The sequence below is a fragment of the Mauremys reevesii genome, linkage group 6 (genome assembly GCF_016161935.1).
Source record: "Mauremys reevesii isolate NIE-2019 linkage group 6, ASM1616193v1, whole genome shotgun sequence".
Lineage (NCBI taxonomy): Eukaryota > Metazoa > Chordata > Testudines > Geoemydidae > Mauremys > Mauremys reevesii.
In genome coordinates this window covers 14628487-14652673 of record NC_052628.1, presented here as the reverse complement: position 1 = coordinate 14652673, position 24187 = coordinate 14628487, and the positions used below count along the sequence as shown (strand labels likewise).

Sequence of the window (24187 nt, the reverse complement as noted above, 5' to 3'; positions counted from 1 at the left end):
ACATAGGGAGGATAATATATAGCTATCATAAAGGTAGTTGTGAGGATTAATGACTGATAAGGAATTTGAATATGAAGTGTTATAGAAATCAAGCTATTAACACTATTCCTAAAATGACACAGACTGAAGAGATGTTGGGAACTGATAGGACATTGAATTGATTGTTAAGAGAAAAGGTAAGGTGTGGGTGTGAAAAACTAATTCATTCCTCCTGACTCCTTCAGAAGAGTATTGCAAAAATCTCTTGCCTTTTGCTGAGGTTTTTGGATAACAATAATCAGGATGTTAGTGTGAGGATATATTGTTAGTGTAAAAGATACTGAGGGCCTGGCTACACTGGAGAGTTGCAGCGCTGGTGGTGGCTTTACAGCGCTGCAACTCACTCACCGTCCACACTTGCAAGGCACATACAGCGCTGTATCTCCCTGGCTACAGCGCTGGCTGTACTCCACCTCGGCCCGGGGAATAACGACTGCAGCGCTGGTGCTGCAGCGCTGCTCCGCCAGTGTGGCCACCAAAAGCGCTGTTATTGGCCTCCAGAGGTATTCGGAGGTATCCCAGAATGCCTGTTCAGCCACTCTGCTCATCAGTTCGAACTCTCCTGCCCTGGCCTCAGGTGACCCGCCCTTTAACTCTTATTTTAAGCAAGTAAAGAACAAAGAAGACTTGCTCAAACAAAGAGGACTTGCTCAAACTCTGATCAACACTTTTGCAGAGAGAAAAGTTTTGAATTCTCTCTGCTCTTCAAAGCACTAAACCTCAGTCTCTCAGATCCCAAAAAGATTCTGTATCTATAGTATATTAACCCAGGAAATATTCTGCCTCTTGCATACTATTTTATGAAACTAGCTATATAAATGTAACACTTGAACAGAGTAGACTCTGCCGCTGCACCCTGGTGCCTATCAAGAGAGAATACCAAGCATTCCCCAATGCTAACACCACCACTTCAATGTTAGTGGGTGTCACTAGCTTTTATTTACCCTGTTTTGTGTTGTTGGTTTTATATTCACTAATAAATAGCTAAATAATATTAGTGATTTTTGTGAAATCCTATACCAGCTCTAAATCCTTATGAATGCTCTGAAAATGAGCCAGCAGGAGCTGATAAAAGAATGTACAACAGCAGACCTCTTCTACTTATGGCAAATCATGTCACCTCTTGGATATAGTCGACTGCACCAAGAAAAAAAGGTTTTTACAACTATGACCATCCAGAGCTGTGGGTGCATGTAGAAGAACTATATAATAAAACATACAAATTAGGACACAAACCAATCCGAACTCTCCAACCATCCAGATAAAACTCACTCAGTCCACAATTCCAGAAAAACTTGGGGGGTGGCAGGGGAATATATGAGCTTAACAAATTCAGGTTCTGATGAACCAGTGTGAGGAAGCAGATTCGAAAACTGAGGTGGATTCTCTGGAAATGCTCTCTGCAATCAATCTAGCTTATATTATGCCTATTACCATACTACCTGAGTGCCTTATCTCCCGTTCCCCTCCCTTTTAAATCCAGGAGTTAGTAGTTTAAGCAACTGAGAATATTTCAACAGTTATGATATCACACAATTATAGAGCTATTGTCATCTGCAAATTGAAAGCACTGCAGCCTCAGATTGTGTCACTATATATTCTGATTATCTAACAAGCGTGTTGAACCAGAGGAGCCCTGTGGAACCCTCCAAAAGAGGGATTTCTTGGGGCAGTGCTACCATGTGGATTCTTTCAGAGATAAAAGAATGGAGCCACTCAAGCCACTCTATCCTTGCCAAGAACTGCAGCCTTGTGGTCACTGGTATCAGGGCCGGCTTTATGACCCGCGGGGCCTGATTGAAATACTCCGCGGCGGTCCGGGGCTTTGGCGGCACTTTGGCAGTGAGGGGTCCGCTCCGGGTCTTCTGTGGCACCAAAGGACACCCCCCCCCCGCCACCGAAGACCCCCAGAACAGACCCCGCCGCCACTGAAATGCTGCCAAAGACCCCTGGAGCGGGGCCCCCTTAGGCGCGGGTGTGGGGCCCTCTTCAACGTGGGTCCTGATTCCAGGGAATCGGCCTAAAGCCAGCCCTGACTGGTACCAAAGGCAACTGAGAGATCTCAAAGAATCTGCATTGACATTTGATTACCTCAAACCGGCTATAATTGACCAATGAGACCAGTGTTGTCTAAGCCATATCTAGAACTAAAACATGCTTGACTTTAAAGTGTCTTTTGAGTTTCTCTCTGACCTTGTGGTGGTGGCACGTCACACTTTCAGAATGGTTATAGCCGTCAAAGAGAAGCAAAAGTGTCTGTACTTTGTCTCTGTGTGTAAAATATAATATATGGGAAGACTGAAAATAGAAGTGGTGAATGGATTTGAGGGTAAAAGTAGTAAGCTAACTGTCTGAGAGACATAGAAAGGTTAGAAATTATAATAGACAGGTTGGGGAGCTTCATAAAGCAGAGATCCAGACAGTAATAAATTGTATGATTTGTGAGTTAGTAAATGTATAGTATAAGTAGGGCAATATAACATTTGTCAAGGCCAGAGGCTGAACACTTCAAGGCTGTACACAGTTCTGCTCCTGCATTCTTCTAGGCCAAGATTTTCAAAAGTGACTAGCAATTTTGGAGGTCTCCATTTTTTAGATACTCAACTCAACTTACAGGAGTTCTGATTGTCAAAGTGCTGAGCACTACCCCTAGTCTTTTATTTCCTACTGCTATCAATGTCAGGGCCTTCCCTCTGCCTTCACCTTCAGTTTACGTCCTCCTACATTCACTGCCATGCTTCCTTACACAACTGCCCTGTATGCCTGGAATGACCTCTCATCCACATCATTCAGGCTACTTTCCTCCTTCATATCCCTCCATCAAACACTGTGGTGCGTATGTTAAACAGACGATTTCTTGGCTTTCTGTTGTGCAACACTGTTCCTTGCTTTTCCACTTCCTTGACTACATCCTGTCTCCCTATGCCTTGCTTTCCTTAGATGGTAAGATCCTCAGGGCAGGGACTTGTCTTTCTGTGTCTTTAAAGCACCATGCACATCTCTGTGTTAACATTAAACAAGGCAGTACAGTATTGTGATGTCTTTGTGTTTATAATAAATATACAGCATAAAGATTACATTCACTATTAAATGTGTTCAGAATGTTGAGATTAATAGTCATGCTCTACTCAGTGTCCAGGAACATACCCATACATCTGAAAACGAAGCTGAACCTGTCAGTTTAATGTGACTGAGAGCTGAAGGCTAGATTTAAACTCTGCTTGAAAGGCCAGTGTTTTATCCATCAAACCACCCATCTTCTAAATCATCTATTAACCTTAATGAAAATAAATTTTGATTTAATTTTTTGGGGGGTGCAGTAGGGTAAAGTTTTAAAATCTGAAAAATTAACAGATGGATATCCTGGTGAAGGGACCTACATGCAAGAAGTGAGAGTAAGAAGCGGTCAACTGCCCGTGAATTATTTTTACGATAATGTAATAGATCAGGTTAAGCACACAAAACCCCATAATTCTTGGCCACTGTGTCACTTCGATATTCTATTATGTACTGTGTTCAGCTTTGATCAGCTCACCTAGAGAATGATTTATAGTAGCAGAGACCGTCAAAGTCTTGAAGGGCAAAAAACAGTTTAGAGGTACGCAGGATTTACATATGAAGTCAGATTGTTGACGTTCTTTAGCCTGAAGAGAAAGAATAGGTGGTGTACAAAATAGTGAAGGATATAGTGAAGACACTCAACAAAGGAATACCAGTGGCACTAAAGAGCAGTCTCTTTAAAATACATACCTTCTAAAATAGTACTTTCATCTATGTAATTAACCTGAACCAGTAAAATCACTGCCAAGGAACTCATACAAATTCAGACTGGAAATAAGGTGCCCCTTTTTAACTGTAAGGGTAACTAACCATTGGTAATTTGCAAGGGTTAGATTCTCTGTCACTAGCACTTTTTAAATCAAGATCGCATGTTTTTCTAAAAGATAGGCTCAAATGCAAATAGGAATTAATTCAGGGAAGTTTTATGACCTTTATTATGCAGGTCAGATTAGATGATCAAAGTGGTCCTTTCTGGGCTTGTCTATGAATCTATACAGTAATGGACTGCATAATTTACATTTTTCTTCAGACTTAATACATCTGTTTAGCATCTTGTAGTACTAGGTACGCCAGGTAGTGCATGCAAAATAACTTATTTGGGGAATACACAGTGCTTACCCCAATTAGTAAAGATTAAGCACAGGACTTTTAAAAGATCCAAAGTGACTTAGCAGCATAAGGGAATGTCCTTAGTGGGACTTTTTATGATGATGTACGTAACTTATATGATTTTGAAATTTCCACCCAAAGTATAAGAAGTTAAAAATAATAGAAAACAATGTAGACATACATAGCCCCTCTAAATTCATAGAGAAATTACCTGTGTAATTCAGTTCCTCATCTTTTGAATTGCACCAGAAATCTCTGTTGCTCCTTGAAAAGAAAACGTATAGTACGGGAGTCCTGACTAAATTAGCAAAATACATATCTTTATTAACTTAGGGTTTTTTAATGTACTAGAACATTAACGAACTGAAACATAAAAAGTGGGGGGAAATGTACAAGATACTACATGTACCCAAGGCTGTGGAAAATAAGTATATTGCATTGAGATAGTGAGCTTGAAGACTTAATTGTTATGGATACACATGAGCAGAATTTAAGTTGCACATACAATCTTAACTTTGTTTTCCCAGGCTTTTGAATATTTAAAACGTAACTTAACTTTCTTTCTCCATATTTTGTAGTATGGAATTCAGAGTTCTTTCTCACTTACCGAAGATGTAAAGCATATATTACCCAAGCAACTGATGTGCATTGTACTTTTCTTTAGATCTCCCAATTCAAGGAAATATTATGGACAGTTTCTTCTAATTGAATAGTCTAGCTAACTGGAAGAAGAGGGTCGCTTGTGAATTCTTATTATAGTAAACATTTTCTGATTTTTGTGTTCTTTTTCAGTTTGTTTTCTTTGTTGTCTAAAAAACACAACAAAGTTTTGGAGCAAGCCACACAAACCTTGAGAGGTTCCCTCAGTTCAGATGACTCTCCACTTCCTGATTACGTGAGTATTGAATTTAATGTTTTAGTGAACTTCTCAAAATAGAAGCAGCAACATCCCTAAATCTGCAAAAGTTTATCAAAGTGTGTGACAGTGAGGCAACCACCAACACCAAAATATAGGAACCTCTCAAAAATGACATCATGTCTGAAACTTTGTAAGAAAATGAAAAATATACTTACAAATGGCAAAACAAAACCACAGCTATTCAAAGCTAAGAAACCTTCCATAGCCTGTCAGCTTGCAATTTTCAAGACAGTTGCAATCAGATGCATTTGGGAGATATAGTTAAAACCATACTTTAAAAAAAAAAACTCTTTGGCATCTACCAATATTTTAAAAGGCCTAAAATATTATGCAGATCTGCTCTTGAAACAAACCCTAATACATATTTGAAACAGCAGTGCCCAATATAAGACTGAAGTTGTAGACCAAACTGGTGTTTTCTGAACATACGTACACATGCACTTCTAAGGATGGCTTCTCATCTGGTCTAAGCCAATATCTGCAGATGGGAGAACAGTTTGAAAATTGATTACATGATTGTCAGAAAACTTCTTGTTTACTATACTGTTAATTTATACGACAAAGAAACTTCCTCCCAGGTCTTTTATACATTCTTTTCAAATGTCACTGGTTTATATTGGTTTACATTGTTACATTTTATTTTATAAATCTGTGCAAAAATGTTTTTCCTAATTTATAAATTGCTATGTGTTTGATCATGGAAATATAACCATATTTTACCTTGAGTTTTAGTAAGCGTTTCAGGAAACCAAACGCTGAGGGATTACAAACTGTACAACTCCATCTTCACATATTTCAAGCTTTTAAAAGCTTATGTACCTTTTAGAAGATCTTTTATTATTAATTATTATTATTATTAGCATTATCTTAGAACCTAGGAGCTCCAGTCATGGACCAGAATCCAATGGTAGGCACTGTACAAATAGAAAAAAAAAAAAAAAAGATTGTCCCTGCTCTACAAACCCTAAGTATAAGACAAGAGACAACTGCTGAATACAGACAGACTAATAAGGGAATACACGGAAACGATATTGGTCAGCACGATAGGCTGTGGTCTCAACACACTAGCTAATATCTATTAAAACTATTACTTTTTATCTAACAGGTTATATTTTGAGGGCTCAAAATGGTTAATTTAACTAGCAACATCGCTTGACTCGCATATCCAGGGGCAGCTCTAGGCATTTTGCCGCCCCAAGCACAGCAGGCAGGCTGCCTTCGGCGGCTTGCCTGCAGAGGGTCCGCTGGTCCCGCGGCTCCAAAGCCACGGGACCAGTGGCTCCTCCGCAGGCGTGCCACCGAAGGCAGCCTGCCTGCCACCCTCGCGGCGACTGGCAGAGTGCCCCCAGTGGCTTGCCGCCCCAAGCACAGGCTTGGCGTGCTGGTGCCTGGAGCCGCCCCTGCGCATATCCTGGCCAGAGTTGTTTATATGCAATACACAAACAATGCCATTTTGCTATTCAAAAGCAGAGTGCTGGCTAAGGTTATTGAGTAAACAATCAGCATTTTTTCCTATTTAGTCTTGCTACCTGTGATGTGATATATTTCAGAGTAACTTCTTACAACACCAGTGATTTTATACTCTCCGATTTATGTCTGTTGTGCTTTTGAGAAGTAAAACTCTAACCTTTAACATATCAACTGATTTGTAACTCAAAACATGGTGTTAAACAAACAAAACAGAAAGTCACCTCTTAGCATAAGGAAAGAACCATATCATGTGTTTTATTAAAAGAGAATATAACATAAGTCTAAAAGCTCTTTCAGTTGCGTAAGCATGGACAAACAAATGTCCATTAGACTTTGCAAGGGTCTCAATGGGTTGGTGTTCTTCATAAGTGGTACTCTTTCCTTTGGGTCAGTTTTGAACCCATGTCCCAGTGTGCTGTAAGGGGGCACTACACTGCTAGAGGTGCCATTTTAAACTATTCCTGAGCACTTATCGTTACACATCTCAGATAGTTTTTCGTAGGGGTAATTAACCTCAGTGCCTTGTCAAATTCCAACTTTGGGCAATTACAGCTCTACATATTCAAAGGCCTCTTTCAGTTACAGGAGTCTTCATGACCCGTCCTAAAATCTTGACTAGAGTTGCTTTGACTGATTTCAGCCCAGAAGTGGCTGTGTTTCAGTGGTAGTGGCACAATCATTCTCTAGCTATCAAACCCATCTCACTGAAATGTAGTGGAGTTTAAATAGCTAATGTATGCATGCACTTTGAGATGTTTGAATGAAAATCTGTATAGAAGGACAAAATATTTTACCGCTTGCACACATTCTTAACCAATGAATTATAGCTGTAATGGCCTCATCTGGTTGCTTGGAAGGTCATAACTGTGCTGTCATGGAAAAGGCTGCTGATTTTAAGAAGAGACCCTTGGAATTCTGTCCATCCCTTCCCCCCCCCCAAGATGGAGGAAAGAGATGGTTGTGTTTGGGGGTCTGGGGGATTACATCTAGTTTTTAAGATTAAAGATCTTTTTTATCTTTAGAATTCTCCCCCAAATCTTATGAAATAGTTAATTTTAGGTAGAAGTTGAAAAACTCACTAAGGAACAAAATGTAAATTGAAAAATAATTTTTTATTCTACTAAGTTGACATGCATCACTTGTGCATATTCAGTGCACATTTAGTCATGTTGGTTTGTTCAGTGTCTACATTAATTTTAACAGCAATTATATGCAAAACTGGGATAGGGGCCTTATGGTAGCAGGTGCTTTACTTGCTGCTTACTAGTATTTGGCCTTAAAGGTAATAACTGGAGATATACCAATCTCCTAGAACTGGAAGGGACCTTGAAAGGTCATCGAGTCCAGCCCCCTGCCTTCACTAGCAGGACCAATTTTTTGCCCCAGACCCCTAAGTGGCCTCCTCAAGGATTGAACTCACAACCCTGGGTTTAGCAGGCCAATGCTCAAACCAAGTTGAAGGCCTTTTGGAGCAGACTTCTGGAAGTACCCAACACCCATAGTTGGTGTCAGACTTCCAGAAGTTCTCAGCACTCAGAGGTACCTGGCTGCTGAATTCTTTTGAAAATCTACCCCTTTATTTTCACACTAGCCAACTACCAGCACTGAAAATTTAAGCCACCGATCTTCTATTTGACTAGGTTATCCACAAACAGCCAAGGTAAATTGGTAACTGGCCACATGGGGAAATTTCTGTAACTCAGTTGAGTTTAAAATTTGACATTTATATTTGGGAGGTAGAAAATAAGTGGATGTTTCCCAAAGTGAGCCCTAGAAATACATCCTCATACACATATCAATTAGGTGCTGGAGTTCTAAATTGTCCCATCTTTAAAAGCTTGTCAGTGGCCTGAAGTACCCGTTAGCAATTAAACCTCTGGCTTATTTATATAACATTTGGAAATCCCTCAGATGAAAGGTGCTGTACAAGTACAAAATTTTATTTTTTTCATCCCACAAGATCTATAGAGTAGCTACACAGTTGCTCAGTACATACTTTTACTAAACATTTATTTCTTGGATACATTTTAAAGTCAGTCTCAAGAAATTCCTAGTGTTTTAGAGCACTCTGGTGCCATATGCTGAAGGTCATGTGACCAAATCATATGAACTGTGCAAGAAAGTTCCTTTGCAACGCATCTTTCATATGGGGGTCATCTGACCCCATCTTTGAAAATACAAAAATGCTCTCATGATCCATCCTCCAAAGCATAGTCCAAAATGTGACGTTTCTGCATTGGTTAAGGGCTAGAATTGATCTACTTTTATAGTCAATAAGGAAAGTTTAAACGATCTGAGCAAAGTAGCCCTGCATTTTGAGCCCAGTAGCAAAGCCTGATGGATTTGTGAGAACTGCTGATCAGAGCTGAATTTTTCCTGGCCAATTCCCAGTCTAGTGAATTATTTCTTACCTGCTGTGCAGAGCTAATGTTATTTGGAAGCCCAGGATTCTACAAATGTCACTGCATTTCCTCCTCCTTTGTTAATAATCTAAATAAAACTTTGTAATTGCTTGATGAGATGTTTCTGTCAATTCTTTTTCTTTCTCAGCTTGTGCTCTATAATGGTGGTAAATGAAGTCCACTATTTAGATTCTTCTTTGATTTATCCTTGATTTATATGGTAAATAGAAAGCAGCTGTCTTTTTAAGCATCTAATTCTTGAAACCCTTAGGCCCCTCAAGCATCATCTGGAAATAATGTAGCTTGTAAAACAAAGCTAAGAAGAAAAAGCAATGTTTGTTTTATGTGGGATGAATGACTTCAGTTGGGGTCCTCCTAATTCGGCCATTATGAGGGTTATTAAAAAGCAGTATTACAAAAGTGGTTTCAACAAAAAGAATTTTTTGTAACTTCTATCTTGTTATTACAGTTGATTATAGTCAAAGCTGAAAGTACTTTATTAATAGTCCTTCGTTTCAGCTTCCCCCAACTGAGAACCAAAGGATCCTGTAATCTTGCTCTCTTATATATGGGTGGATGTTAAATGATTCCCTTATTTCATTTAATTCCTTAAAACAAATAGTGTGTTAGAAGTCAAATCTACATATTTGTCTTGTATGGCTTGGCATCTGTAAAGTCTAGCTGAAGGAAGGTCTCTGAACAGAAATATTATTAGCTATCTTTTAAACAAGGTGAAACCAACATAGAAAGCTACATATTTTATTCAGGATTTAATGACATTGCTGTTGATAAAAAATGACTGTACATAAGAATTAGATAAGCTTTATCTTCAGCATGTGTGATTTAATTTCAGTTTTGTTAAACTGCTGAAGCAAAATTAATGCTCTATAATATAGATTATTTCACCCTACCATGCCACCATATCTTCTGTCCTGTCCTTGTTCTTTAGGAATAAATGTCTGTGATGTTCTCTCAGCTGTGATCTCTTTAGACAACCACTTGATCTGTTAGCTAAGATTGCCAACAGTTGTACCAATTGAGGTAGTGGTTTTTGTGACCTGAACAAATGAGGAGTTAATCTGTCTACCAAACTGCCAACATATGAGACTTTCAGTCACTCAGTCTGGACAATGTAAAAACTGTAACTAAGAGATTGTAATGTTTTGGCACCATGTAAAGTCTTATATGTTTACATGGGTACAACCTATAGGCAGCAGCTGTACCTAACAAAAGTTTGGTTATAGAGCTATATTAAGGTAGAACAGACTTTACTTGTGATATTCTCAGCATCTAAAGAAGAACTGCATCACAATTGGCAATAAGCATTTCTTGCTAAGGTGAGCTGCCTATCATTAAATGAATAGATTGATTAATGAGAAATAGAACTAAGAAAACAGTCTTCTGTGCTACCATCTGGTAACTTTAGTAGTGTTTTAGAGGTGAAACTAAACCAGTTAGCCATCCAGCTAGTAAGATATAGTTGATAATGTCTAGACCAGGATAATAAACAAGACAGTTTGTTTACATTGACCATCCGCAGGCACGGCCGCCCACAGCTCCCAGTGGCCGCGGTTTGCCGTTTCTGGCCAATGGGATCTGTGGGAAGCAGTGGCCAGCACATTCCTAAGGCCCGCACCGCTTCACGCAGCTCCAGTTGGCCAGGAACGGCGAACCACAGCCACTGGGAGCAGCCATGCCTGCAGATGGTCCGTGTAAACAAACTGTCTCGCAGCCTGCCAGTGGATTACCCTGATGGGCCGCAGATTGCCCACCACTGGTCTAGACAGTAGTCTGTCGATATACTGTCTAGCAGTAGTTACACAGAGTGACTGTGTATTGCATTAGAGTTCCTTAATTGTATCCTTTATTATGCTAGCAGTAGAAGTTGTCATTTTTTGCTGAACGAGAAAAGGCTTCTCATCATTGTGCAGTATATGCCTAATATATACAAAATTATAAAAAAGAAAGTAATCTTCCTGGCATAGTGTTTACTCAAGAGTCATATTTAAAATCTATTGTTTAGCTCTGTTCTTTCCATTGAAGCTCTGTCGGCTTCTTTCCAGAATTATTTTCCTGTATAGTTTCTTCCATTTTTACTTGTCAAGGTCCCTACTTAATTTAAGCTTTTCAGGGTTTGATTTACCAAAATGATAGTATTTAGTTACATAATGTTAATGAATGAATAGCATTGTTTAGTATTCACTTACTCCTAAATGTTTGAGTCCTTGAATTTTAGACCTTTTTGTGGCTGCACTTAATAAGCTTTTCTACTGTAATTATGAAATAAAATGACTTGTTATTATTGGAAGTTGCAGTACATAAAACAATATCAGATATTTGTGATATTTTTTTAACTTGGCAATGTCTGTTTAAGGTATGCAAAATCTAGCAATTTAGACCCCCTCTAATGTGATGGTTACCCAGTTTTGCACTAAATTATTCGTAAATTCTAAGGCCAGAAGGGACCTCCTGAGGTCCCTTCCAACCCTGAGATTCTATGATTCTATGATCATCTAGTCTGAGCTCCTGTGTAGCAGAAGCCATGGAACTTCCCCAAAATAATTCCTAGAGAATATATTTTAGAAAAATATCCACTCTTTATTTAAAAATTGTCAGTGATAAAAAATCCACAATGACTCTTGGTAAATTGTTCCAATGGTTAATTTACCCTCACTGTCAAATTTACACTGTATTTTTAGTTTGAATTTGTCTAGCTTCAACTTCCAGCTGTTGGGTTGTATTATACCTTTCTCTACTAGATTAAAGAGCCCATTATTAAATAATTGTTCCACATCTAGGTACTTATAGACTGTAATCAAGTCACTCCTTAATCTTCTCTTTGTTAACCGAAATAGATTGAGCTCCTTTAGTCTACAAGTATATGGCATATTTTTTAATCCTTTAATCCTTCTCATGGATCTTCTCTGAACTCATTCCAATTTATCTACATCCTTCTTGAATTTTTGGCACCAGAACTGGACACAGGATTCCAGCAGTGGTCTCACGAGTGCCAAATACAGAGGTAAAATAACCTCTCTACTCTTACTAGAAATTCCCATTTATGTATCCAAGGATCACGTTATCTCTTTTGGCCACAGCATCACACTGGGAGTTCACTGTTCAGAGTCATTGTTTCCCACCATAGAGTCCTGCATTCTGTAAGTATGGCCTACACTCTTTGTTTGTAGAGTGTGGCAGAGCTCCGACCTTGTCCCCGTCAGTCCCACGCTTCTAGGCGGTTTATGCTAGCCTCAGTGGCTCACTGCGACCCTCTCTCTAGGGCCAGGGTTACAGTCTACTGAGCCCTTTTCATCATAAGCCAGCAAGGAGGCTGGTGAGAGAACTCCCACCGTCTCTGTTGTCCCTAGGGGCTTATTTCAGAACAGTTTAGCCTCCTGTCTTGACAGGGGCCTGTCTTCCCCTCCCAGGAGGTTTTTCTGTAGTGGCAGGTTGTGGGGAACCCGGGCCAGCCCGCAACCCCGGGTTCCAGCCCAGGGACCCTAGTGGCAGCAGCTGTTGGCAGCCAACCTTTCACTGCCAGAGTTGCTACATTTCCCTGGGCCACTTCCCCACAGCTCTCCCGCTTCTCTCTTCTTCACCCTTACCTTAGGGCTCCCTTACCGATGGCTTGAGGGTGTCTTCATTAACCAGCCCTTCAGCCACACTTCCTCTCCTCTGGCTCCCTGGCTTTCCTCAGCCTGACTAGAGTGAGCCCTTTTATAATACAAAAGGGCCTTAATTAGAGTCAGGTGTTCACATTACCTTAATGGCCTCACCTGACTCTTTGCAGGTTAATTGGAGTTAGGTGTTCTCATTAGCCTGGAGCAGCCCCTGCTCTGGTCAGTCAGGAACAGAAAACTGTTCAGTGGCCTTCTGCTACTTTGTTGTACCCAACTGGCCTGGGTCTATCACAAGAGATGTATGTTTACATTTAGCCATATTAAAATGCATATTGTTTGCTTGCTCCCAGTTTAACAAGCGATGCAGATTGCTCTGAATCAGTGACCTGTCCTCTTCATTATTTACCATTCCCCCAATTTTTGTGTCATATGCAAACTTTATCAGTCATGATTTTATTTTTCTTCCAGGTCATTGATAAAAAATATTAAATAGAATAGGGCCAAGAACCAGTGCCAGTGGAACCCCACTGGAAACAAACCTGCTGAATGACAATTCCCCATTTACAGTTACATTTTGAGACCTATCAGTTAGTCATTTCTTAATCCATTTAATGTGTGCCAAGTTAATTTTATATCATTTTAGCTTTTTAACCAAAATGTGTGATATCAAATCTAATACCTTGCAAAAGTCTAAGTATATTACATCAACACGATTACCTTTATCAGCCAGTCTTGCAAGTTCATCAAAAAAAAATCAAGTTTTGGTATGATGGGATCTGTTTTCCATAAATACATGTTGATTTGCATGAATTACATTACCTTCCTTTAGTTCTTCCTTAATTGAGTCCTGTATCAGCTACTCTATTTTCTTGCCCAGGATTGATTTCAGGCTAACAAGCCTATAATTACCTGGGTCATTCCATTACCCTTTTTAAAAATTGGCACAACATTAGCTTTCTTCCAGTCTTCTGGAATTTCCCAAACGCTTCAAGACTTATTGAAAATCATATTAATGGTCCAGTGACCTCTAAGCCAGCTCTTTTAAAGCTCTTGGATGCAAGTTATTTGGACCTACTGCTTTAAAAATGTCTAACTTTAGATAGTTTCTGTTTGACATCCTCCAGAGATACTAGTGGAATGGAGGGAGTCTTGTCTTATCACCATATGATGAGACTATATCATGTTTTTTCCGCATATACAGAGTAGAAATATTTATTCCACATTTCTGCTTTTTCTGTATTATTATTGATAATTCTACTATTTCCATCTAATGGACTAATATCATTGTCAGGATTCTTTTTGTTCCTAATATATTTTAAAACCGCCTTTTTATTGTCCTTTAATGTGCTAGCCATGGATTTATCCGTGTGTCCCTTGTCGATTTTCTACAGTTCCTAACTTCTGATTTATATTCATTACTATCAACTTCCCCTTTCTTCCATTTGTTGTATATTATTTTTTTAATTTGTACAGCTGCCTTCATTTCCCCCTAAACCAGATGTTTTTTTAAACCAGCATGGCCTTCTTCCTCAATTGTAGAATTGTGGCTTTTGAGGCATCTAGTAAGGTGTCCTTAAATGATTCCCAATTATCATTTACATTTTTCTGATTAAATTCTTCCTGCCATCTGATTTAGCTCGTAATTGTTTTCAGCTTTGTGAAATTGGCCCTTTGAAAGCACCAAGTATATAAAATACTGGTCTGTCCTTCATTGTGCTTGCACATTATAAATAGGATCAAATGATGATCATTTGTACTTAAGCTACCACTTATTTCTAGTTCTGCGATCAGTTCGAGGTGGAAGTCAAATTCAAACAGCTTAATGGGCCAAATCAGAGGTCCCGGATAATCTCCATCCAAGAATATTAAAGGAACTGATGCATGAAATTGCAAACCCAATAGCAAGTGTTCTTAATGAATCTGTAAACTTGGGGGTGGTACCCCATGACTGGAGAATCACTAATATAGTACCTTTTTTAAAAGAAATGAAAAAAGTGGTCTGTTAAACTACAGGCCCATAAGTTTGACCTCAACTGTATGCAATGTTTTGGAACAAATTTTGAAAGAAAAAGTAGTTAAGGACATCGAGATAACCAGCAATTGGGATAAATACAACATGGTTTTATAAAAGGTAGATCGTGCCACCAGATCAACCTAATCTCTTTGAGAAGATAACCAATTTTCTACACAAAGGAAATGCAGTGGATCTAATCTACATCGATTTCAGTAAGGCATTTGATACAGTTCCACATGGGAAACTATTAGTTAAATTGGAGAAGCAGGGGATTAATATGAGAATTGAAAGGTGGGCAAGGAACTGGTTAAAGAGGAGACTATAATGGGTCATACTGAAAGGTGAATTGTCAGGCTTGAGGGAGGTCAGTAGTTTGAGTTCGACAAGGATAGGTCTTGGGACAAATCTTATTCAACATTTTCATTAATGACCATGGCATAAAAGTGGGAGTGTGCTAATAAAATTTGCAGATGACACAAAATGGAGAGGTATTGCCGATACGGAGGATGATCAGAATATCATACAAGAAGATTTGGATGACCTTTAAAACTGGATGAAATTTAATAGTGCAAAGTGCAAGATAATGCACTTAAAGACTAACAACAAGAATTTTTGCTGTAAACTGGGGACATATAAATTGGAAGTGACAAAGGAGAGGAAAGGCTTGGGTGTATTGGGCGATCACAGGATGACTATGAGCCATTGATGTGATGCGGCCATGAAAAAAGGATAATGCAGTCCTAGGATGCATCAGGCAAGGTATTTCCGTTAGAGATAAGGAAGTGTTAGTACCACTATGCAAGGCACTGGTGAGACCTCATCTGGAATACTGTGCAATTCTGGTCTCCCATGCTTAAGAAAGATGAATTCAGACTGCAGCTGGTGCAGAGAAGGATGATCAGAGGAATGGAAAACCTACCTTACAAGAGGAGACTTAAGGAGCTTCGCTTGTTTAGCCTAACCAAATGAAGACTGAAGGGAAATATGATTGCTCTCTATAAATACATTGGCAAGATAAACACAAGGGAAGGAGAGGAGTTATTTAAGTTAAGGGCCAATGTTGGCACAAGAACAAGTGGATATAAACTGTCCATCAACAAGTTTAGGCTTGAAATTACATGAAGGTTTCTAACCATCAGAGTAGTGAAGTTCTGGAATGGCTTTTCAAGGGGACAAAATTCTAACTGTTTTCAGACCTGAGTTTGATAAGTTTATGGAGGGGATGGTATGATGAGATTGCCTACAATGGCATGTGACCCTGTTGCAATTGCTAGTAGCAAATATCTCCATCAGCCAGATATGGGACAATAGATTGGGAGGACTCTAAGGTACTACTGTGAATTCTTTCTCAGGTCCCAGGTCTGACTGGTGGGTCTCACTGACATGCTCAGGGTCTAACTGATCGTTGTATTATGGGGTAGGAAAAGAATTTTCCCCCAGGTCAATTTAGTAGAGACCCTGGTGGGTTTTGCCTTCCTCTGCAGCATGGGACAAAGGTCACTTGCTGGTTTGAAGTAAACGGTGGATTCTCTATAACTTGAAGTCTTTAAATCATGGTTTGAGGACTTCAGTAACTCAGCCAGTCTATTACAGGAGTGGGTGGCTGAGGTTCTGTGGCCTGCGATGTGCAGGAGGTCAAACTAGAGGATCTCCATTGTCTCTTCTGGCCTTAAAGTCTATAAGTTCCTCTTTACCGATTAAGACAAGGTTTAATTATAGAATTCTCCTGTGTTGGTTGCAACACTTTTTGACTTAGGAAATTGTCATCTATAATGTTTAGAAATTCGAAGGATGTTATAGTACTGGCTGCAGGAAACCTCCAGCATATGTCACTCAAATTGAAGTCCTCCATTATCCTGCAGGTATACATAGATGCATAAGGAGCTGGTCATTCTGTGATTTGGTGATCTGTAGCAGACATCAAGCCCCGTCTTGTGCTTTATCTGTTAGGACATTGATCTATAAGCATTCAGGATCATTTTCTTGTGAGTTATCAGTGACTCGGAAACAGGTAATGCCATTTTTGACATAGAGTGCCACTTCTTCTCCACTTTTGCCCATTCGATCCTTCCTAAATAGGTAACTTATAACCATTGACCTTAACATTCCAATCATTCAAATCATACCAGCAGGTTTCAATGATACCAACTAGATAGAATTTCTGCTCATAAATGAGCAATTCCAATTCCTCTTGTTCGTTACCCAGGCTGCTAGCATTGGTGTATAAGCAATTCAGGTATTTCTTCTCTTTGTGTCCTTTGGTTCCTTGATTAATTTTATTCTCTGCATTTTGATTTTGTATTGAGTGCTTGTATTTTCCCTCTTTTTACCCTCTCTTTAGCTATTAGTTTAATCTCCTTCTGACTATTCTGGTTGCTGTCTGGATCTTGACAACCCTACACTGTTGGCTTATAAATGGAATTGCCATTTAACATCAGACTCTTTTTAGGGTGCTCTTCCCTCCACTGTGAATGCTGAGCTGCAGGCTATAAATATATTTTCTAAGTATTACTCATCCTCTCCCCCAGATGAGTTATGTTTTAGCATGAGAGAAAATTACTCCTACCTAATCCCACAATTTTCATATAATCAAAAGGTAGCAATTTTTGGGTAGACTTGAATAACAGTCTAACTTAAGAGCCAAAATGAGCTCCTTTATTAAGTAAGTGCCAAATTCTGCAGTTCCTTCTGAATTCTTACTCAGCACCTCCCTTTGAATCCATTCGGAGTCTTTACTAAGTAAAGACTGCATGATTTACCCCTGAACAAAAAGAACAAATTAACCTAAAATTATGTGACAAAATGCTGGTACGGTTCAAACTGTTTAAAGTACTGTTTATTTGTATGTTTTCTTTGGGGATTTTTTTTGTTTTTGTTTTTGCAGTTGCTCTTCACATTGTTTTTTGTTTAGTGACAAGTTTGTAGTTGAAGGATTTTTGGACAATTTTAAGTTCAAGAAAATACTTTCGGTGTATAACACGAGGAATTTCGTGAAAGTCTAATGTGTCATATGATCTATGTTTCATTTACTAGATATATCTTATGTTACGTAGAAATTGAGTTGTTTACAAACCAGGCATCAGGTTTAAAGTTATTTTAGCATCTACATTTGCTTTAAGGATATTCTGTGTAGTAGGAATGTTTCATGAACTTCTGGTCAAAAGAGCTGCATCCTTTGGATTTATGAGGCATGAAAATAAACTTAGAAATGGTGAGAACAATTAGCAATAGCAATTAGACTACATATATAATATTAATACCCATTGAAGTATAAAGATGCAATAACTCTACTATTTTTTGAAGAGACTTAAATACTAAATTTGTATGTTTTATTTTCCATTGAAATGTGGTGGTTATTGTTCCTCAGATTTCATTTTCATAATTCTGGAGAAAAAGGTATAGAAGATTTTTACTTTTATTTACACTCAGAAGAAATATATTGGGGAAGCAATTAATGTGAACATAATTAAAGGTGAAAGGGATTGGTTAGCTAAATAAATTGTGGAATAATTTCTTTAGAAACTACTGAGTGCTCTCATATTGGACCCCAAACACCCCCATTACATTTTTGTGCACTGCCTTACACATCAATATTATAGTTGCCTGGGTTTAAAAAAGTGGATTTAGAACACTGATGCAGTCCAGTGTTTAAAAAACCCAAGATGATTCTGTTTAAACTCTTGAGAGAAGACACCACCATTGTGGGGGAAGAGAATCTTCATAGGCCTTCTTTTTGTAAACACAATTTACTGCTGGCTCGCAAGTGAAGGTGCTGACCTTTGTTAATAAGCCTCTGACTTGATTAATTTCTGTTAGTAAAGAATTTTTAATTCCTTGGATACAAATGCTATCCAAGTATTTATGTTCATGTACCCCAATAAGCTTGTTCCTCATTTTTACTTCTTGATTGGTCTTTAACAAGTTTCCCCACTGCCATCCAAGAGTGAATTTTTAGTAATAGACCTATAGATGAAAGCATCAGTGTAGGAGAGTCTGAATGCAACAGCCAGTTGCCAACAGCTGTTGGTTGAGAATATTTTAGTTGTCTGTGGTGTGACCTATTCCTCAGTCGGAATGGGTTGCTCCGGACATTTTCTAAAAGGCTGATCAGTCTTTGTGGAGTTGAGCTTTATCAAGGCTTCATGGGTAGTGAGAAATTCTGTATTCAGTAGTTCTCCAAAATAGGGCTAAGTGTTTGCAGGAATAGTTCCTAATTCTTCCAGCATTTCTGGAAAGAGTCAGATTATTTTTGTAGCCTCTGTATATTGCATCAGTTTAGTAAAACAGAGTGTTAACAGTCATAAAGCAGAGTTTGGAACAAAAAAAATAACCTTTAGAAAGCCCAAAGTATGTTTCCTTATTTTACAGATGTTTAAATATTTCTCTTTATAAACATACAAAGATGGGGGGAGGTGAAGTAGGTGACAGAGACACTGAAAGGAATATATATTACCTTTTCAAGCTTTTGTTTAAAATAAATTCTTAAAATTTTGAAATATTTTGTTATCTTTTCTATATGAGATATTGGTGAAATTTCATAGCACAAAAGACCTTGTCCCCTTATTTCTAATTACTCTTAGCTTTCCTTTAATCCCTATTTTATGACATATAGCGACTAACTAACAGGGTCTTTGAACTCTTCTAGTTGGATGACTGGCATTTTTAAACAATATCTGTATGCATTGAAAAGGAGTTACACTGTTGTGTAAGGAGAGTAAAACAAGTTCTATGGCGTTTCCTTCACTATTGAGTTGTATTATGGGGAGTGATTTGGCTGGAAGTTGTGTGCAGTGGAGAGACCTCTCTCTAGAAGAAGTGTCCAGAAACAGAAAATAAGAAAGAGCTGCAGGTAAATGAGAGTTAGTAACATAGAGACAGAAAATATTCTGTGGTAGACTGGATGCTTAGGGCATGGATAAAAGAATATATAAAGCCTTTCACCTCTGGGTTGCTTGTTCAAATCCAGCCCACCTTGGAAGTGACCAGAAGTTACAGTCTGATAAACTAGACATGGAACCATTGATCACTACCCATTGAGCCCGACCATCTAGCCAGTTTTCTATCCACCTTACCGTCCATTCATCCAGCAAGTTAAAGAAGTATGGGCTGCATGAATGGACGGTAAGGTGGATAGAAAACTGGCTAGATGGTTGGGCTCAATGGGTAGTGATCAATGGTTCCATGTCTGGTTGGCAGACGGTATCAAGTGGAGTGCCGCAAGGGTCGGTGCTGGGGCCGGTTTTGTTCAATATCTTCATTAACGATCTGGAGGATGGTGTGGACTGCACCCTTAGCAAGTTTGCAGATGACACTAAACTGGGAGGAGTGGTTGATATGCTGGAGGGTAGGGATAGGATACAGAGGGACCTAGACACATTAGAGGATTGGACCAAAAGAAATATGATGAGGTTCAACAAGGACAAGTGCAGAGTCCTGCACCTAGGACGGAAGAATCCCATGCACTGCTACAGACTAGGGACCGAATGGCTGGGCAGCAGTTCTGCAGAAAAGGACCTAGGGGTTATGGTGGATGAAAAGCTGAATATGAGTCAACAGTGTGCCCTTGTTGCCAAGAAGGCTAATGGCATTTTGGGTTGTATAAGTAGGGGCATTTCCAGCAGATCGAGGGATGTGATCATTCCCCTCTGTTCAGCACTGGTGAGGCCTCATTTGGAGTACTGTGTCTTGTAGTGTGGGCCCCACACTACAAGAAGGATGTGGATAAATTGGAGAGAGTCCAGCGGAGGGCAGCAAAAATGATTAGGGGGCTGGAGCACATGACTTATGAGGAGAGGCTGAGGGAACTGGGATTGTTTAGTCTGCAGAAGAGAAGAATGAGGGGGGATTTGATAGCTGCTTTCAACTACCTGAAAGGGGGTTCCAAAGAGGATGGATCTAGACTGTTCTCAGTGGTAGAAGATGACAGAACAAGGAGTAATGGTCTCAAGTTGCAGAGGGGGAGGTTTAGGTTGGACATTAGGAAAAACTTTTTCACTAGTAGGGTGGTGAAGAACTGGAATGGGTTACCTAGGGAGGTGGTGGAATCTCCTTCCTTAGAGGTTTTTAAGGTCAGGCTTGACAAAGCCCTGGCTGGGATGATTTAGTTGGGTTTGGTCCTGCTTTGAGCAGGGGGTTGGACTAGATGACCTCCTGAGGTCCCTTCCAACCCTGAGATTCTATGATTCTATGACCATTTGATGGCCAACATGAAAATATTTGGTTTGACACCAAACATGCCCACATCACAAAAACCACCAGCATCACAACTGGCAGTAACTGGCAAAACTCTGTCGCTAGGCATTTACGCTATTTAAACCATACAAGGGATCTGATTGCCTTGTTAGCTGCCTAAGCAGAGATGCCAAGGATTCACTGGGACATGGAAGCTGAACTAACCACTCACTCTTAAAGCTGGTCTCACTATTTGAAGATTTCAGTGCTCAGGTACAAGAATGGTGGACATGGTATAAATATTTGTAGGGATGGAGAGATGTATTGGTTGGATAAATTATTGTTCCTTTTCCTGCCGGGCCCAGCAGAGCTATGCACTGTACCAACAGCACAGTAAGAGACATAAGGAAAACATGCACTGCTCTCCATGAAGGAGGTTTTGGTCTCGTATCTTCCAGCAGCAATCAATTTATCAAAATTTGGGAGAGCAGGGGGTAGAAACTAAACCCAACATGTAGATATTTGCTGGAATTATTCAGCTGTTCTTTTCTATTTTTTCCTGGCCTCTTTTTAAAAAAAAAAAAATTATCACCATTTCTTAAACTCTGTCACAGTTGGTCGGCCTGCAAATATATTCACCTTGATAGTAACCTGATATCTAGGTTGTTTGAGTGCCTGTGGGGGGAGGATTTTGTGTGTGAAAGTATTTTTTAAACTCTGAGGTTCACGGTAGGTTGGATGTCCTAAAAAATAAAATAAAAGTAAGAATACTTGTAAACTCATTGGTTCTATGGTTGTTGTTGTTTTTTTAATGGTACCCATCACTGTAGTATCCAAGTACTATCATCACAGTGAGTGCACGTGCACTGGTTTGTTCGGTTTTTACTGGTAGTCAAATAGTTGTTTGCATGTAACTTTATAAAATTTCAATCCAAGCAGTAATCTGTTTAAAAAAATGTAAAGGTTTCATTTGAGGCTACAGGAAACATGGTCCATCACTGCACATTCTTATCCCCTGGAACAACATTGCACACCATCCCATTGAGATCTATTAGTAGTGCTTCTCAAATGAACGTCTGGTGTTAGTAGGATTTGCAGCATTACATGTGAACTATAGTTAATGTGTAAATGCTGGACTTGCTTGTAATACCAAGGGAGCAGGTATTAGAGGAGGACTATAGCCAAGGTTTGAGATAGGAGGGAAGTGTACTTAAGGGATCAAGCAAAATGGAAAAGATTGAAAGAATAAAGGAGTGGAAGAAGAAAGGGGAAGGAAGAGGAAAATGGAGAAGATAGGCAGAAATACAGGAAGACAAAACATCCCACCAAAGCCAGGTACTCTTGTCAGTTACATAGAAGCCCCGCTGCTTCAAGTGGAAAGCCAGGTAATTTATTGGAAAGTGGCTTACCCAACAGAGGATTAAATCACCTGACCCAAGGGACAATATAAAGAACCAGAAAATGGGACATTTTAAAAAAATGTGTTCCTCTATTTTTAGTCATCTGTGGACATTGTCTTCCTTTGACAAACCCCCGAAAAGAACCCTACCAATATACTCATGTAAGAATTTACAGATAGGGCCATTTTTCGGAGAAGCTAATCTTCATTCCCACTGCCCTTCTTAATGATACAGTTTGCCCAAACATTGCCAGGACATGCTTCAGTTTTGTTTGTTTGCTCATTAAATTCTATCCCATTTCTCATTTCTTTATGGTTTTATGTTCTAAATGAGGTATTAGAATAAGTTGTGCATTTCATGTGCTCAGTTCTTGTAAATATGAATTCTTCTGCAAAATGAATTATTGCAAATACAGCAACTACTGAGCAACCCTGAAATGGGGACAAAGTAATGATTTTAAACAATCCTTTTGGAACTGGATAATAATTATAAATTTCCCAGAATGACTGCAAGCACATGAATGTGATGTTCTGCATTCATAAGAATAACTAGAATCCCAAGCTGGAATTTTCAGATCCCACTGAAATTCCATGGGAGTTGGATACCTAATTTCTTTAGGCCGAATTTTGAAATAGTGCTTTACCTTTTCAAAATGCTACAAATACTATAAATTGTTCCTCACATCACCCCCATAAGGTAGGTAAATATTATTGCCCTCTTTTTAACTATGGGGAAAGTGAAGCATCATATTTGATAAGTATTATGTAATTAGACTGAATTGGGATGTATATACCCATTGGGCCAGAGTTAAGATTGTGATTTCAACCTTTAATTTCTCATTTCCTGGCTTTTGAGTGTTTTATCATGCAACTTAAATGTTTCCTCAACTTCATTTTTTTGCATGTAATTATAAATAACTGCTCATTGTCTCATTAATTCTTAGGTTGCCTGAGACTTCATAAAAGCACAAATATCGTTTTCTAAAGCTAAACAAAATAAAAGGAGAAAGGATTTCAAAAGATGATTGGCCTGATTCTCACTCTGATTTTATGCTGTGAAACTTCAGGTATAAAACCAATGGAACAAAGTGGAGACTCGGGTCCAAGATCTTTTAAAACATGCATAAAGAGAATAGACTTTATTTTACCTCAAGTGATTTAATTCTGTCATATTCTTCTCCCCTGAACCTTTGGGAGTTGTATGTGATTGACCGACTGCTGGTAATGCTACTTCAAAAACAGAGTCAAGGCAAATAACATTTTTATTACCCTTCAGATATGTTACTGGAATGTAGTGGAGCTTTTCCAAAATTGCTGGTGTTCATATTTAGACTTGAGCTGAAGCTTAGAGAGCTGTAGACTTCTGTTGAAGTCTATGACATCTATTTCAAAGACACCCTGTCTTACTGCATCTCTTTGATTGATGCAAATCTGAGATAGTGTGTACAGAATCTGTTCCACATGAGCACGTCTGCGTATGTTAACCCAGACATCAGACCTTAGACAATTTCTTCTTTGCTCTCAAAAAAAAGTAAATCTCCCTTTCTCTCCTACAGAACTGGATACAAATTAAAGTCTTTCTAGTTATATTTCCAAACCTTTATTACAATAGCAATTATTTTCTGCATTATAAGTAAACACCAAAGTTTAAATTGCAGTTGCTTAGGGCATTTGCTCACCAGCAACCTGCCTCCACCCTGTAAAAAAAAATTATTTTTTTTTCATAAAATCATCCACTTGCCTGGAGAAAAACAAAAACTGTTGATTAAGTCAGTAATTGTGAGTTTTCCCATTCTCACACTGTTCTTGCAACTTGCTGTGTATCAAAACCATGGAGAGACTCATGTTACATTGCCCTGGGAAAAAGCGTAATTGAATTTTCCTGAAATATAAAGTCCAGTTTTTCTTCATAAAGTTATCTCACCTTGCTGTTGACTCCTATTATCTATTAATTAAGGTTCATCAGAAAACTTAGCCTTGAGT

General features: G+C 38.9%; 1 protein-coding gene across 2 annotated transcripts in view; it reads left to right on the top strand.

Annotated features, from left to right (window-relative positions):
* Positions 1 to 24187, top strand: part of DYM (dymeclin) — a 367304-nt gene that overhangs the window by 270754 nt on the left and 72363 nt on the right. For both annotated transcript variants that reach the window (XM_039543377.1, XM_039543378.1), the window contains one exon: positions 5002 to 5104. In XM_039543377.1, coding sequence (XP_039399311.1) covers positions 5002 to 5104 — 103 coding nt within the window. The remainder of the gene's footprint in view (positions 1 to 5001; positions 5105 to 24187) is intronic.